At 34.6% G+C, this 16,950-nt stretch overlaps 2 protein-coding genes across 4 annotated transcripts; one reads left to right on the top strand and one right to left on the bottom strand.

Moving 5' to 3' along the window:
• The first annotated feature begins 1,803 nt into the window (after positions 1-1,803).
• LOC108910703 (atrophin-1-like) lies at positions 1,804-9,890 on the top strand. Of its 3 annotated transcripts, none has more exons than XM_018715404.1 (6): positions 1,804-1,879; positions 3,796-4,135; positions 4,194-4,337; positions 4,508-4,702; positions 6,356-6,562; positions 9,424-9,890. In XM_018715404.1, exons 1-6 carry the CDS (start codon positions 1,871-1,873, stop codon positions 9,663-9,665), a joined length of 1,137 nt encoding a protein of 378 aa, XP_018570920.1. In that variant the 5' UTR covers positions 1,804-1,870; the 3' UTR covers positions 9,666-9,890. The 3 variants fall into 3 exon arrangements, with proteins under 3 accessions (XP_018570920.1, XP_018570921.1, XP_018570922.1); XM_018715405.1 differs by having other exon boundaries at positions 6,356-6,721; positions 9,424-9,517; XM_018715406.1 differs by having other exon boundaries at positions 6,356-6,725; positions 9,424-9,508.
• LOC108910702 (cytosolic endo-beta-N-acetylglucosaminidase) lies at positions 9,676-16,845 on the bottom strand. Its single transcript, XM_018715403.1, has 8 exons — positions 16,517-16,845; positions 16,132-16,456; positions 15,920-16,077; positions 15,404-15,701; positions 15,182-15,347; positions 12,969-13,172; positions 12,381-12,850; positions 9,676-10,380 (listed from the first exon to the last, which is right to left on the bottom strand). The coding sequence occupies exons 1-8, from the start codon at positions 16,536-16,538 to the stop codon at positions 10,251-10,253; spliced, it is 1,773 nt and encodes a 590-aa protein (XP_018570919.1). The 5' UTR covers positions 16,539-16,845; the 3' UTR covers positions 9,676-10,250.
• Between the last annotated feature and the right edge of the window lie 105 nt (positions 16,846-16,950).

Here is a 16,950-nt window from a genome sequence, read left to right as displayed (position 1 = left end):
AATATGCAGGGAGTTCCATTTAAAAAATGTAATATTCGTCGTGTCCCGTTTTTACTCATCGCTCTGTATGATTCAAATTAATTTTGTCCGTTAGGTTTTTTGATTCTGTACAGCATTTATATAAACTATTTTTAACAAGGGTGTTATTTTACTTCCTCACACTAATGGTTCACCCTGTATATAGCAAAAATTGCAACTAATAACTAATTATAAATTTTACTTTGGTAGTTATGGATCTACTGCTTGATGACGAATGATCTTAGCTGTTCAATAGATAGTAGGGTGTAATTCAATGCTGGACTAGGTATGTAGTCCGCAGAGTAATTTTTTTCAAAATATATTACTAAAACAATGTCTTCATTTCTGAAAAACAATTACAATCAATAGAAAAATAAATATCAAAATTATTAGCTGATTACGAGAAAATTAAATTTGAAATTGTATACGCAATACAACGAGGTGTTTTGAATGATTTTCATCGGTTGGATTTTGTTTTTACTGAATTGAATTTTCATATAAAGAATCATCGCGGTCCTTCAATTGAGGAACTTGAAGCTGTTTTCCACCAAACATCCAAATAAAAAGCGCATTTTTTTAATTTTAGATAGGAAGTTTTCGATATTAAACTACGAGGATGTGATAATATAATATTTAGGACTTTTAAGCTGATATTTCGTAAAGTTTCGGATAATAGCATCACCCTGTATTTAGTACATTTACGTACACAAAAACAAAACTCTTGTTTTCAATGCGTATAACTACGCAATCTCAAAAAATCGTTTTGGCGTTCGACATCTAGCAACTGGGTCAGATTACTTAATCAAATTTTCCCGATTGCAATTTGGCTTCAAGTATATCGACCACAGTTGCGTAACCGCAACAGTTAAGGAACAATCAGTGGGAAGTTACTTAAAAGCATGAAAAAAACGTGGGAGTAACGACATACTTTCCTCTGGATAGAATTTCTGTGTCTGCACGTATCAATTTCTTATTTGTTTAAATTACAAATTACGAGCATGTGGATAAGATTGTAAAATTTCATGTTTTTCGTTCAATTGAACGATTAAAATTCGGGTCAGTGCTGCGAACGTATGACTGACGAAGATGCGAAAGATGTAGTAGAAGATGTACAGAGTGATACAAGGGACACGTAACAAAAACTAGCATTTTTTCTGGCCTTAAACTATGTATTTAGGTTAATTTAAAGTATCGCCTTGAGGGAATTTAGGATATCTAATATCTTGAAACACCAAAAAAAGTAATTCCTGCCCACAAACAAAGAAAAACTAAGTATATGGAACAAACCACAAATAAAATAATTTGTAATACCCAATGTTATGAGTTCAAATATGGTCAAGGATCTGTGAAAAACTTTATTTTGATAATAAATTAATCGACTGGGAAAACAAATTTCTGTCTAAACAGATACTGGCAAGAAAAATGTGATTGACCTTAATTTTTATATTATACTTTGTAATAACGCCTCGCGAAAATAAAATAGAATATACAAAATACCTTATCTGAAAACACAAAATTGTTAATTTATTTTAAATTGCAAACAAACTTTTTGGTTTAAGTTTAAAGGCTTTTGTCACACAACTCGTTTATTTGGTAAAAAAGTTTGCTTTTTTTATTAATGACAAAAGGAAATATGTTCGGCTGCAAATTATGCACATCTATCAAGATTCTCATACGTATGAAATAAATTTAATGTTATGTAATATTCCAATTTTTTAAACTCTCACTTTCAGGATTTGCCGTAAGAGATGTTTCTTGGCTTTCTATATTCAAGAAACGGTCTCGATACAAGAAAGGCGTGTTTGTTGTTGTGCTTCTGCTTTCATTTTCAGTGACATTCTGGTCTACGAATATGAAAAAGGTCAGTATAGGTGTGAATTACAACTACTGAAAATTTTATAAACGTGCAGGACCCGTAATTTAAAATAAATTTACATTTTCTTCGGTTTTTTTATGTTTGAAAAGGTACAGTTCTATAACATCCTGTACCTATTTGATCCGGTCTTGTAATATTTAACCAATTATGAAATATCGTTTCAAAATATTTTATTTTCTATAAAATAAACATAACAATGGTAAATATCATTAACTAGGTACAAAATTACTATTATTATAAGTTTTATGTAAACATTTTAATCGTGTTTTGAATTGTCTGTAATTTTCCCTTTAACAACAAAGCGCCTTTACATTTTTAACTCCAAAACAATAGTCCGTATTCATTACAAATATAATATATTAAAATAAATAAACAATGGTTGTGTAATAATGTTTAATAACTACCTATTGGAAAATAATATACTTTGGGAACGGAGACCAGCTAGAGAAAATAGGCACATTTCATTCTTCATAAAACCAATACCTAGTTAAATTAACTGAAATATTATGGGAATATTACTTGCAACGTATTATTTTTATTAAGGGCATCCAGACCAAACTCTAGAAAAACATTTAGCTTACACTGTTTACCGTTTAATGTTTTGCTTATTTGTTTAATAAGAGCTCATAATATTTTAATGTTTCCTTTCAATCGAAATGTTCGAGGTACATAAATAAGTACTCGTTTAATGGTTTCATGTGCACTGATCCGTACTGAGGTGATATGCGTTATTCTAAATTACGCAAGCATGAACAAAATATGTTTATTTATCGTTAAATTAAATCAACGCATTCAGTTGATTAGTTCGTTAATCTATACTATAAGCAATAACGTGTATTTCTAAAAAAATAATTAGAGACGAGAAACATTTCTTCTCGTTTTGTGATTACAATTCAAAGTTCAAATGACCCAATCACAAAGCATGCAAGATCACAATACAACATATTTAAATTAGATCACTTCAGCTGTCAGTTTACCAGTAGGTCTTTTGTATTTTATGTTTTATGCTAGTAGCACATTTGTTTCTATTCTGTGGTAGCACTTAGATATGTGGTAGCACTAGCCAGTAGGTCTTTGTTTTTTTTTGTAATCGATAAAATCTATCATATTTTATTTCAGTATGTATTTAGTTTATAATTTAAAACAAGACAAATTTTGATGTGCTAATGTGTGTACAGTTTATGTAAGTATTTTCAAATTTCTCTATGTCTTAACATAATTTTTAATTGATACGAATGAAAAGTCAACTTAACCTCAAAATGATCTTTTATGAGATTCTTCATACTCGTTTTTGAGCATATTATGTTTGATTATATTTCCATATTTCAAATTAGAGTTACTAAAAAAGAACCGACTTACTGTGGATACATATTTAATCCATAATAGAAGGCAAGATATTTTTTCAAGTTTATTTTAAAAATTAACCTAACCATGCGTATATCCTGCAACTTACATAGAAAACCACAAATTAAACAATTATCAGCAAATAAAAAATAATAAGTCAGTCTTTACTGGTCCGATGGTTTATCATATGTATGTAGGCTTGTGACTCACGAGGTTACTGTTATTAAATTCATTTACGAGTAACCTTACTGTTACAATCGTCTGAAAAATAGAATAGTGGAGGTAATGAATTTCACATGAACGATTGTCAAATTATCAATTACATAGATACATTGTATTAGTGCACAATTTAATTTGCTGTCACACCGTCACATTGTTAACAGTTTTTACACCCTAATTTATGCTGCACACAAGGTGTTATGAGATAGTAAACCAATAAATAAAAATGCATCAAACAATTAAATCAATCAATCAATTCAAATTAAATTAAGACAGTTTATACTGGAATTTAACTAAATATCTATTTACACAGTGTCCGTTTTCATTAATATTTTCAGCAAAACTTGTGTCTTGTTCTCTTGCAAGTAACTGCCGTATCTCAAGCAATTCTATATGAAGAGGTAGGAAAACACCTGCCGACTAACTATAACAATCATGACATACTAGCCAGGAGAAGACATCCCCTAGGTGGTGGAGGCGCTGGGGGCAGCTCGGGATGCAACTTCAACGGCATAAGAGGAAGACCAAAAGTAACCGGGTCGGGCAGGACTTTTTTTGATTTGCAATTCCTCAATGTAGGGTATCACGAGAACTACGAAATCAACTGTGGAAGTGGACATCCTGTTGCAACAGCAGGTGCTGGAAGCACAGGCCTAGGAGGTCAGAAACCTTTATTAGGTAACTGACGGCATGGGGGGAAGAATATTTTTTACAATCATTTAATTTTTATTTATAGGTAGTCTTGGAGGTGGACAAGGAGGAGGTCATGGAGGAATATTTTCTAATAAACCGTCCAAGCCTATATTGTCTATGATTTTGGCCAATAGGCCCCTACAAGGCATATTCAGTCAATCACAGTCACAAACGCAGACTCAAACAGGTAATTTTTTGCATTTTTTTTGTCCTGAATAAAAAATATTGGGAGTAATCTATAATAAAAGCGTTTCTACCTCAATATAAAACAGGCACAAGAAAATGAAACGAGAAATCAGGGATGTATCTACCAAATTTTTAGATACTGATAGTTCTAGTTGTAATTTTTCGTGATAGGAATTCTAGGTGATGCTCTATCCGGATTTGTCGGCTTACTACCAAAACCTCACGATATAGGCCAAGGATTAGGTGATGGAATTTCTTCCTTTATTCAAACCTTACCACAAATTGGACAGAGTTTCCAATCTCTTTTGCCATCATTTGAAAATTTTCAGCTCCCCAGTCTACCGTCCCTGCCACCTTTCGTTCAAGGTACTCTTGAATCAACTCAAATTAAATCACTTGTTTCAAAATTTATTATAAGTTTTTTTATTAATCACAAAAAATATTATCCATGATGGGTGGTGAAAATTAAAGTGGTCGTATTTTGACATTGAAAAGTGAAACCCAAACCGATTTTTAGATGTTTTCTGTGCCCCTATAGAAAATGATAAAAGTTATAATATGGATAACAATCCTTAGAATCCCGAAAAAATATTAACAAAATGAATGAATTTTTTTTCTTAATCAACTGATACAAGCAGGTGCTCTTATTTTTACAAAATTTAATTTTTTAGTTTTTTGGAAAACCCGGACATTGAAGAAAACAAAATCCAATTGTTTCCAAAACGGTATGAATCGGGGTCGAAATCTGGTTTGGGTCATCAACTTTTAATATTATTAAAAGTTGATGAACAAAAGCGTAGGACAGAAAAGCCGAATCGTGCTGGATAAAATTTGATTTTTTTTTTCTTCAATGTCCAGAAGGTTTTCCAAAAAAAAAAACAAGAAAAAACTCGAATTTTTTTTTTTTTTTTCATCAGTTTAAACGTTATTTTTTTCAGAAGTTTGACTGTTTGAAACAAAGAGACGGTTCGTTAGATCGAGATGAAATTTTACAGGGTTCTTTTGGGTATATCGAACTGTAAAAGTCATGCTCAAAATTAGTCATTTCGTGAATATTTCAAATTTAGCCGTCAATTTTTTAAAAAACCATAAATTACCCTTTTTTCCTGCTTTTTAAAATTCGTGTAAAAGATGAAAAAATATTTTTCTGAAATGTTGTGGCAGCATATTATAGGAAATTTATACCAGATTTCGAAACTACCCTTCAATTCTCCGTACAACCATTTGTCGCCGAAATATCGATGATTGAAAACAAAAGGATCCTTTTCCATTAAAAGTCCAATATTTCGATGAAAAATGGTTAGATCGAAATTTAAAAAAAGGAAATTGAACCTGAATAAACAAGCTATCTGGTCCATGCAATGGCTTAGCTAAAAAAATTTTTTCCAAGTCCGTGGACTCAGAAAAACAAGAAAAAAATTGCAAAATTTTTTTGTCACGCTATTTTTTAGAATTTCATGATAACCGTAACTCCTAAAGAATTTCGACCGAAAAATCTAAAAACTAGAATCTTAGAACTTCAAAATGCTTTTTTTAATTCCCGATACGACCATTTTTCACCTCTACAAAAATCACGGAAAAATTTCGGAAATTCTTTTGACCCTTTAATTTTTTGCATTAGTTTATTACCCCCAAAAAACTGACCCCTGATGTAAAGTTATATCCTGTATGCAGTGCCTTTAACTCGCAAATTTCATAAGAACTTTTTTGTCACAAAAATTCTGTGTGGACCTAGAAATCATCTAAAAAAAAAGTATGGGTCCCACTCTTCATTACCAAAATAAAATCACTTTAATTTTCGTCAGTTGTCGCTTAATATTATTAAATTTTTTATTACACTATCACTAACTTCATGTCAATACCATTTCTAACACAATTTGAACAGCGACATCAAAATTCAGTCATCCGAGGTCATTTAAATTGTGCAATATTGTACTATAAGATCACAAAAGGTGGTGGCTTGCAACCGAAACCACTACAAAGTTTTACTGGTTGCCTACAATAATCGATTCAAAATAGCAGGGAGTCAAAGTATGGCCATCAGCGGATCATCGCCTCCTGTGACCCAATCCCCAATTCCACCCGCAGTTGTGACCCCCGCAGCCCCAGACCTGGTTACCGAACCTACGGTCGATCCCGACGATATAATCTACAATGACGATATAAAACCAGTTCACGAAGATCCTGATGTTACAGGTCCCCATACAACCAACAAATTACCACCCGGTCAGTATCTGGTCGCTTCACACCCTCTGCTTGGCTCTTACACGCAGGACTTGTCCGAGTTTGACTACCTTAACCCCTTTAAGATTCATAAAAAGTTCGGGGAGGAGGTGGCGGACTTCTTCAGCAGCCTATTCCGGAGATAACCCACTTGGCATGAAAGTATGTTAGTAGTATTAATGTGCGCAGTAACTGTAGCTTTTAACGGGTATTATCGAATAGTGCTGCATAATTTTATGTATGATATTAACGTTACTTGAAAATACAGTACAACCTCTTAATAGTGGACACCCACGGGGTGTCCCTGTCCGATTTGTATAGACATGCGTGTTATTTTGAGATGGGGATAAATAACTAATGAAGAAATACCAGTTCATATTCGATGAAAAGTAATAAATCATTGCGTGAAGGGATCCAGTGCAATACGGTTTTAAGGGGTTTAGAAATTAAATAATTTCTTTATGCATTATGAAGGGACGAAGGGATCAGTTCACTTCTGGCACCCTGTTCCTACAAAAATCCCTTTATTCTCATAAACTATTTATTTTAAATGTAATTTATTATAAATCCAATTTGTTTTTTAAATTCCACATGTGTACTACATTTCACCTCTGTATGCGCCATTGTTGTTTACTTGTTTTTTGGAGTCAGTTTCTGATTTACGACCAAGCTCGCCAGGTTAATATTTGATGTTCACCGGCCCCTTCGTTCCCTTGGTTGCCCCCGGGGGCTTCCGGTTCTTCCCGGACCCCGTTGGTTTTCCGTTGGATTTTCGGTTTTTGCTTTCATTTCCTTTTTTATTTTGTTTTATCTTACGCCCCCTAAAAATGATGCCACGATTTTCCTTTGATAAAAAACCGACAATTTTTTGCTCTACTTTGCATCGAATACGAGCCTACTATAATTTTATTTAATAAACTAATGTTAAAATAAAGCACGCGTATAATCTACCAAAGATCTACTGCTTATTTGAAATAATCTTTAATTGTTATTTGTTTTGCTTTTTCTATGTACTTTTTCAATTTTATCGTTAAATATTTCTGATACGCCTTGTAGAACTTGTGAAATATTTTTAACAATATTAAAATAGCTACAGCTCAAAAATTAATATTTAAGTCCTATTAATATTTTATGGCTTCTGCAATACTTGAAATAGTAGGTACAAACTCCTTTTCTTCAATCTCAGTTTCGATTTGATCACTGATTTCATCAATACAATCAGTAATAAACTAATAGAATAATAGACAGTATAGATCTTGGATTTTCAGTTATTATTATCATCAATTATTGAGTATACTCTTCAATCTAAATCAATGACGTTGAAATTTGGAAATAAAAATGCTAAATCTTCCTTTTCACATTTACTTATATCCCATCATTTAAAACAATGACACATACAGCCGTTTATGGCATCTCAACAAGTCAATAAAATTACAGCAGTGACACACAGGGCAGTTTTGTACTCCGCAGCAAATTTTCTTAGAAATAACTAATTACTCGTCATTAGAATATGTCTAGTTTTGTCGGTGTCACAATGGGTATTGAGGAAAAAAAATATTGCTACGTTTACTTTATTTTCTCACCACCAAAAACATTTGTAATTTCTTCCTAACATGGGTTTTTTATAGCTTTATCACTATATTATTATGTTCCGTAATGCTGATTGAATTTCTACTTCACCAATTAATTTTTCTACATTGATTTTAAAGCCATCTATATCAATTGCCGATTATTTATTACTTATACAGGGTGCCCCGAAATTCATGCAACAAAATTTGGTCATAGATTCTTAAGACCAATTTAAGGGACCCGTATTTTTCTTTTTGCCAACTAGCCCCCTCTTTCGGAGTTGCAGCCCCCTGAAATCTGTCCCTAAGAAGTCTTTTTTATATCTCAAAACCATGTTGTACGAGAATCACTAAATTTGGTACACAGGGGTTTTATGACATGTGGAATCTCACAGTACTACGCTTTTTGGCGAGAAACACTCTAAGACATTTTTTCGTACGCCCCCTTGTCTTTGGAACCAGAAAAATTTGGTCGCAAATTTGATTTTTTTCTTAAATTTTTAGTTAGCTAGAAAGCCATTGAATTTAGAAACTTTTTTGTCTCTTGATATTTGTTTCGTAAAACGCAATGTTTTTGAGGAAAATGGCGAATCACGATATGCATTCCATCACATTTTGACATTTTTTTCGAAAACATTGCGTTTTACAAAAAAGTACAAAAAGACAAAGAGTTTCTAAATTTAATGGCTTTCTAGTGGACTGATAATTTTTAAGAAATTTAAATGTGACCAAATTTTTTTAGCTCCAAAGACAAGGGGGCCCATGAAAAAGTGTTTGAAGGGGATTCACTGCCAAAAAATGTAGCACCATCAGATTCCACATGTCATAAAACCCATGTGTACCAAATTTAGTGATTCTCGTACAACAGAGTTCTGAGACAAAAAAAGATTATTCTTTGGGGCGGATTTCAGGGAGCTATAACTCCAAAAGAGGGGGCCACTTGGCAAAAACAAAAAATACGGGTCCCCTAAATTTGTCTTAAGAATCTGTGACCAAATTTTGTTGCATGAATTTCGGGACACCCTATATTTTCCTATAGAATGTTTGTTCGTTTTATGGAGGGTCGGTCCACTATTAATGGATGGTAACATTAAAAACAACCTCACTGTAAAATCATGCAAAAGCAAAATTTTCCGTTATATAAAGATATGTGCTATTCAGTGGTGTCCATAATTAGAGGTTTTACTGTATCAAGCTATTCTGCTAATGCTTTAAAAAATTACACAATTCACTAAAAATCATAATGAATACTAATAATACTTGTATCTCCGTTGAAAATTGAAATTTTGTTTGCAGGTGCATATTTTAATAGACAGTATGCTCAAAACAGGTATCAGTCGTACAAAAACTATCTCGATCAAAAAGTAAGTGCTCAAAAAAATCAAAATAGATATCATTATCAACAAAACACGCCTCCGTACGGCCAAAGGGAACCTCGACTAAGGCCAGACTTGGACATTTACAGCCAAGACGAGGGAGAACCTGGTCGCTTTTATAACGAGAGATTGGGATCGAGGAAATTTCGGTTTCCAACATAAAAGGCTGTAAAACGTTACGCTTAATGTTTATTAAAAAATATATATATAAATATGTAAACTTTGAGTCCAAATTAACGCACTGTTAAAAATGGGACTCAATTCGAAGTTGATTTTCTGATAAACGGCTGATCTGATTTTAACAATTTTTTTTTTAATTATTTAGGGTTATTTTTCAGTAACAGAGCAAACGTAAAAATGTTTATACAAATTTCAGTTTTTAGCATATACAAGGTGCCAAAGGGAAAAGGTTTTTTTCCTCGTAATTTGCAACACCCTGAAGTTTTCCAGAAAAATGCAAAGCATAAGCGAATGTCTAGTAGTCTCATCTTTTCTGAATATTTGTTTTTTGATTTACACTATACTGTACTTATTTTCTCTTACGCTAAAAACTGAAATTTTAATATTATTTTTTATTAGTGTTGTTACTGAGAAGTAAATCCATAATTCGAGAAAGTGGTGGTGAAAATTAAAAATGTTCACATAAACTTTGAAATCGAGGCCCGTTTTTAGAAATGCATTAATATCGACACGAAGTATATCTGAATTATAATTTAGAGGTAGGAACACTTTGTAGTTAGAAATAAATTATTTTTTTTTAAGAAAATCGCCATCAGCATTTTGAATTCCAAAAGCACCAAAATAAATACTATCACCGCCTTCGATCGTCGCTCCTATTTCCAAAATATTGCATGGTCCTGTATTAAATATGTAAACCCTAAAAAAAAATACGACCTCCATTATTCGCATTCATAAAGAAGCAAAAGCAAAAAAATTGTGCTTTATTATGAAAAATCTTAAAAATATTGTCGTCGATTTGTGAAGTTATTATTATGTTGATTTGGTAAATAGTTTTTTTAATCCAGAAAAACGCGTCTAACAATTTTTATTCTCGAGTTCTGTTAGCCCCGAAATCGAACTTATGCTTCGATCCTGGGCCCAAACGCACCAGCCGTTGAATGACTGCCAGAATTCGCTTCCAGTCGGTTTGCTAATTTACACAATCGCAATTCTCCTTATCCCTGCCGTATTTCCCAAGTTATGCATATGATAACGGGTTTTCCAATAAAGGCGGGTCGATGTTGAAATGGAATAAAACAAGTTGTGTGTGAGACATTAACAACATTTTTTTTATTTGAAAGGCCCATGTATGCCATTATGTATGGAATATGATATCGTTCAAATGTCCGGCGCGCCTTTGCACGGTAGCACGGATCCGAGAGGTCCAATTTTGAATGACTTTGCCGCATAGATCCGTCTGAATTTGAGCGATGGCCTGGGTTATGTTGTTTTTGAGGGCATCTGTCGATTGCGGCTTCAGAAAACCCCACAAGAAAAAGTCTAGCCCGGTCAAATCCCACCATCTTCCTCTGCGAGAGATAACCATACCCTCAAATCGTTCGTGCAGAATGTCCATTGTGGCACGTAGTGCCGTCCTGCTGGAACCATGTCCACGTCCAGATCGTTCAATTTGGGCCAAAAGAAATTGGTGATCATTGATATGTAGCGCTCGCCATTGACGGTGATGGCCTCACCAACGTTGTTTTCACAGAAGTACGGACCAATGATTCCGCCGGCCCAAAATCTGCACCAAACAGTAACTTTTTGTGGATGCATTGCCACCTGGTGAACCTCGTGTGGGTTGACGTCGTCCCATATACGTCAATTTTGCTTGTTAACATAACCATTCATCCAAAAATGCGCCTCGTCATTAAAGATGATTTTTCGACCAAAATTGGGGTCCTCTTCCAAATGCTCCAAAGCCCAGTCAGCGAACAAACGGCGTTGTCTATGGTTATTAAGTGCAACTCCTGGGTCAGTTGAATCTTGTACGGGTGCAGGCCCAAGTCCCGACGCAAAATTTGCCAAGTTGAAGTCTGCGAGAGTCCAAGTTCTTGTGTACGACGAGGGATTGACTGCCTCGGGTTCTCCTGCACACTTTGACGTACGGGTGTTGGTTGATTGTTGACCGAACCAGTCGTCTCGAATTTGGCCACCAAACGTTGGAGAGACGACTTTGAAAGGCCACCGTGTCTCCCGTAAAATGGGCGCAACGTTTGCACTACCGAACAGTCATTTTGATAATCAAGATTTACCATTTTGATGTGCTGCTGAATCGTGTAACTTGACATGATAATTTGGCATCAGTGACTGAATAATAAACAGATTTAACAGATGACAAAAAAAAAAAACATGGCCGTCAGTGACTGTCAACATCGACCCGCCCTAATTGGAAAACCCTTTATTTAAGTGTAGTGAAAATTACACTGCAAATTCTTTTTTTTGCCCCCGCAATAAAAATTGCAGGGTACTGAATTCTTTTTTAAAAAAATAAGACACTTGGTGCTTCCCCGTTGAGGATTCGAACAATACTGAAGTAAAATAAAGCCAAAAGTGTTGTTACAATGCGGGACACTTCCCCGTCGATGGTTCGAAGTTAATTGACTCTACACTGAAATTAAATAAAGTTAAAAATCTTTGTTACGATGGACGATGCTTCCCATTGAAGAGTTAAGAGTCGAAAATAAAATAAAATGAAGCCTAAAAGTCTCCGTTCCGATGAGCAAAATTTCACCACTGAAATTAGGGAGGGAGCTAACTGACTTGAACAGCGAAATTCAATGATTTTTATAACAAATTTTGCAAACGCTTTATGGACACGGCATCGTAAAAAGAATTCAACAACCGTTAAATTCCGACGACAATATTAAGACTGACCTGAGTGTCCATTCTTCCTCTTCGACCATCTTCAAATATCTCCGCCTGACACTGTCGTACACATCGTTCGCTTCCGACGGGTTCACTTCCAACAACGATGCGTTATTCACAGGCTCATACTTGTAATCCGCCAGTAATTTAATTTTCCTAAATTTATTATTCAAGCCGCACGTTAAAATAGTCACCGATAACTTCGCTTCTTTATCGACGTTTTTCGTGAGGTGGAACACCACAGAGTTATCGGCGATCTTTAAATCACAGACGAACAGATGATGCACATAGTCCACGTTCTTTCTCAGGTCTTTTTTTGTAAGCAAGCACGTGTTTCTAGAGCCTAGCGTCACGGCTTGGATGCAATTGCACTTGTTGCTTAAAGTGGTGATGGTTTGGTATGTCTCGATGGAGGGGAGATTTTTGGGGTGGAGGAACTTCGACAATTGTTGTTGTTGGTTGAACATGTTGTAACAAGCCTTAAATGACAAAGAATGTGTTAAAAAACCAAGCAGTTTGCAATGAAAATCGACAAAAATCTCAGTTAAAAGACGTAGGTGCGTTTAAGGAAAAAAATAGGTAAATCAGTTTTATTACCTTGTCCAAACCGATGTAAAAATTTGTAGTGAAGTAGTTATTTATAGGATGGGTGTAAAAGTAAGGCCACAAACTGCACCAAAAGGCGGAATCCCTGTTTAAGAACTGTTCGAAAAATATATCGTTTCTTTCTAGCGTCTCATGTGTCCAACCAGGTGCGAATATTGCTATTGAAAGATTGTAACGAGTCACCACTTCTGCTGCCTGAAAAATGGTCCATTAGTTTTTTTTCATAAATGTTTATACTAGAGACCAAAGTTCCCTCCAAGCTGCAATGGCTGCAAACATTTTTCGAATGTTGTGGAGCCATTTTTGTATTCTGCACACAACGGGCTTGTTCCCCATTTTTTTAAATTTCGGTTTATAAAACAATTGCTTCTAAAAATGGCAAAAATCCAAATTTCACAAAAAAATTAACGATAAAGTAAAAATTCTTTCTTGTGCTTTAAAATCAAATTTTCAAGAGTATTTATTAAAAAAAAATTGACTTCAAACACAGACACAGAACCTTCCTCCTACTTGAATACTTTTACATACATTTTGAACATTTTTGCTCCCTTATAGTTTTGTATTGCGCAGTCAGCGAAAAATTAGAGGAAACATTGTTAAAGACCTAAAACTGTAGACAGTCTCAACGTGTAGATTCACTCACAGACATATCTGCGTTTTGCCTTCGAATTCCCTGATAAATATTGTTTATCACACACTGTTCTTGATCTGTTAAATTCACTCGTTTACGACTACCCTGATTATTATAAGATTGGCCACTAACAGTCACACACGACTCCATTTCTAAACTCACTGGAATCTAGAATTAAATTGTAAAAATAACATGTTTCTCTCATTTGCACGCATATGACATGAAACAAACGTTCAAGCTGGAAACTGATACGTTGAGAAATGAAAATATGCTGCATTAGTCATCTCTCTTTTTGTACACGATAAACAAAGATGGAAATGGGTGCTTATCAGTGGCGGCTAGCCAGGTGAAGCAAGTGACGCACCGCTTCACCTAAAATTTCCGTTTGGTTGTGTAATTTAAAATTATTTTTAATTTTATATAAATTTTATAATTTAGGTATAATTCTATATTGAAAATGTATTGTCTTTGTATAATACGAAGAAATAAACAGAATAGTTATGCGGTGAACGCCTTATAAAAAAACATTGTCTTCGTTGAGCGCGAACATCAACCTCATATGTACCATACAACGTATAGCATAAGTAAGTGATGCGGATCGAAATCAGTCTGTATTCTGCTTCTCTTTGTAGTGTTGTTTACGGCGGTTGTCATGGCAACGAGATGACCAACACGTGAGTAAATATGGCATGGGGAAATGAGTGACGGGGAAATTGAAGCAGCATTGTCATCGCCCATCGCCTTTGGATAGTTTATACGATATGTCGCCCAGTGCACGATTTTAACAGTTCTTTGTTAAAATTTGTTTTGTAGCAATAATTATAGAAATGTTTTCTATATATGATCCAGTATGTATTTTATTAGAAACGCCATTTTCCAGATGGAAAATTGAGGACAAAAAGGGTTTTTTAAATTGCAAGAGACCTGTGCCTTCTCTCGATGTGGAAAAAAGGGGGAAGTCAAAAGACAAAGTATACATTCGGAAGTTGCGAAATGAATGGTATTTGGAGTGGTTGTGTGGAAGTGTTTATTTCAAAAAACTTTTCTGTATGCCTTGTTTAATTGTGGGTGTAGTCGGGCGTGTAGAATAAGAAGGTATTTAACAATTTTGGGAATGGCACGCGAGGCTGTTGTAACCACGAGACATATACGGTGTGCGTTAATATTTGCAGTAGTCCACGAGCTGATCTAATATTTCTATTTTTTGTAAAATCTAAATGAAAATCCTTCTCGTGAACGTCAGTTTTTCGGTAATGTTGCAAATGCGATTAAAAATTCCCAGATTCATTCAAAGTCGATTGACCTTCAAATTTTTTGCTACAGCGCTTTTTTGTTTTTAGTCAGTCAATGAATATGCTTCATCTATTCTCATTGTCACGTGTCCACGCTGGTGCTTATAACAATAGAATGTTTCAAGTGTGCAGACTGAACGTATTATCGGTAAGCTATGATATAAACAGCCCATTATTTGATTAAGAACTTGTAGTAAAAATTGTAGTTTGATTTATTTATGAGACTTACTACCTACTATTTTGGAACTCTGGTACAAGTAATTTAACTTCAATGTACTTGCCTTATAAGTAGAAAATTTCCCTCCGCCAAACATATTTCTACCAAATATGTCTATTCCTACGAAAACATCCAGGTTTCGATGTTTCGCCGCCTCTACGGTTTCCAGGAGGTGCTTTTCGCTCCAAGTGTAATTTAAGAATATCCCGTCACAAGCGTCAAAGAAAAAACTGAAACAGAATATCGTTTAATTGCGAGAACACCAGAATAAAAAATTAAAGTTTACCTGTTTTTTGGGCTAAGTTTATTTTGCCAGTCAAGAGCTCCCTCTACCGTAACGCTGTCGTACCAAATCACTAAATTATTAGGATTGTCAGATTGGACCCGGTCGGAAAGGTAAACCACAAACTTCTTCAAAACATCAACATTTGTAATACTGTTTTCTATATTTAAAAGCCATCCATCAAACCCAAAAATGCTTGAGAGCTTCACCAGGGAGTTAGCAAATTGTTGCATCGTTTGGACGTTTTTGAATATTTTGTCGCATATTTTAGCACCTTGGTCAAATTCAGTAATTAGGGTCCCTAAAAATCAAAATAAAAATTTCGAAATGTTTCTTTAGTTCAAAATTTGAATTAAAAAAAAAATCTTTATCACACTTTTATATTTGGCGAGATATAAGACTTTCGTTATGTGCGAAGATTGTAGCTTTGTTGTTTTTTGATCATTTTTGAAGTTGGGCCACTGAAGACAATTGCACTACAATTAATGTGTTAGCTTAGAAATTCAAATGTTTTATTACCTAGAACCTTTACGCCATTTCTGTGTCCGACATTTATCCAACACAACGGAGGAATAGTAATAAGATGATGGCTAAAATACACAAAAATATCAATCTGCGCCCAGTTGTAAAAAGGATACCCATTTCCCAAAATGTTTTCATCGGGATAATGCAAGTACCTAAAATAAATTACCCTATTACTTTAAAAAACATTTTTTAAAGAAATTAAGTACTTATCGGCTTGGTATCCACCTTTATAATCGTGACACACTAGGGTTTTTGGAACCATTCTAGCGTCGAATCTGTTTCTTGGTAAATAATGATCACAATCGCTGTGGCAGTCCGAGAGGATGTTTTGCACTACAGTCGGAGCTCTTGGTGCGAGAGGTTGGACTCTCTTCACCCACCTAGGTGGTTCTTCTATCACACCCTCGATATCTTCTAAATTGGTAATAGGATGGCATTCGGCAAAAAGACTGGGCATCATATTGTTCTCCATCTGTTCCGGTTCTAGCTCTTCCTTTGTGCGTCTCTTTTTCGGACTCGGCTGAATGGAAGCTAATAAATAAAAAGATAAGAATTACAGTAACCATTTACCACAATGAAGGAATAACCTACTGTCGCTCTTATCTGGTTCCATTTCGGTGAATGTCTATCGCCGGTTTATTTCCCAAAAGTGTTCATATAAGGAAAGGGAAGTGAATTATCTTCTAGTTCCTAGTAACAGAGAGCATTGCGGTTTCGATATGGTTAATTGCTTCCGTTTTTCCGCTTTGGCTGGCTATTAGAATAATATGTTAAGTGTTTGCTGCATTATTTTAATATTCATCTATATCTTGTTTGACTGTAAAATTTCAATGAAATTGCATACCGTAGAATGAATATATACTTCTCTAATCTGTGAGGAGTTTTTTGATTTTGACAATTTCAATTTCTGCCCTATTTTGACCTCAGACTTAGTGATTTCGACTGGGTTGGTCCCAGAGCGATTTAAGAGTGAAGGGAGTACCAGCTACTCTGCTCCCAATTAGTCGCACTCTTACACAGAGTAA

Source organism: Anoplophora glabripennis, unplaced genomic scaffold (assembly GCF_000390285.2).
Source record: "Anoplophora glabripennis isolate ALB-LARVAE unplaced genomic scaffold, Agla_2.0 scaffold280, whole genome shotgun sequence".
NCBI classification, from domain to species: Eukaryota; Metazoa; Arthropoda; class Insecta; order Coleoptera; family Cerambycidae; genus Anoplophora; species Anoplophora glabripennis.
This window is presented reverse-complemented; position numbering and strand designations above follow the sequence as displayed.

Coding starts and splice junctions, on each gene's coding strand:
- LOC108910703 (XM_018715404.1), top strand. Junction 4,136..4,193: donor AGGTCAGAAACCTTTATTAG/GTAACTGACGGC, acceptor TTTTATTTATAG/GTAGTCTTGGAGGTGGACAA. Junction 6,563..9,423: donor AACCAACAAATTACCACCCG/GTCAGTATCTGG, acceptor TTTTGTTTGCAG/GTGCATATTTTAATAGACAG.
- LOC108910702 (XM_018715403.1), bottom strand. CDS start 16,538: ATGGAACCAGATAAGAGCGACA. Junction 16,078..16,131: donor GGTGGATACCAAGCCGATAA/GTACTTAATTTC, acceptor AATTTATTTTAG/GTACTTGCATTATCCCGATG. Junction 15,702..15,919: donor AAATGGCGTAAAGGTTCTAG/GTAATAAAACAT, acceptor TTTGATTTTTAG/GGACCCTAATTACTGAATTT.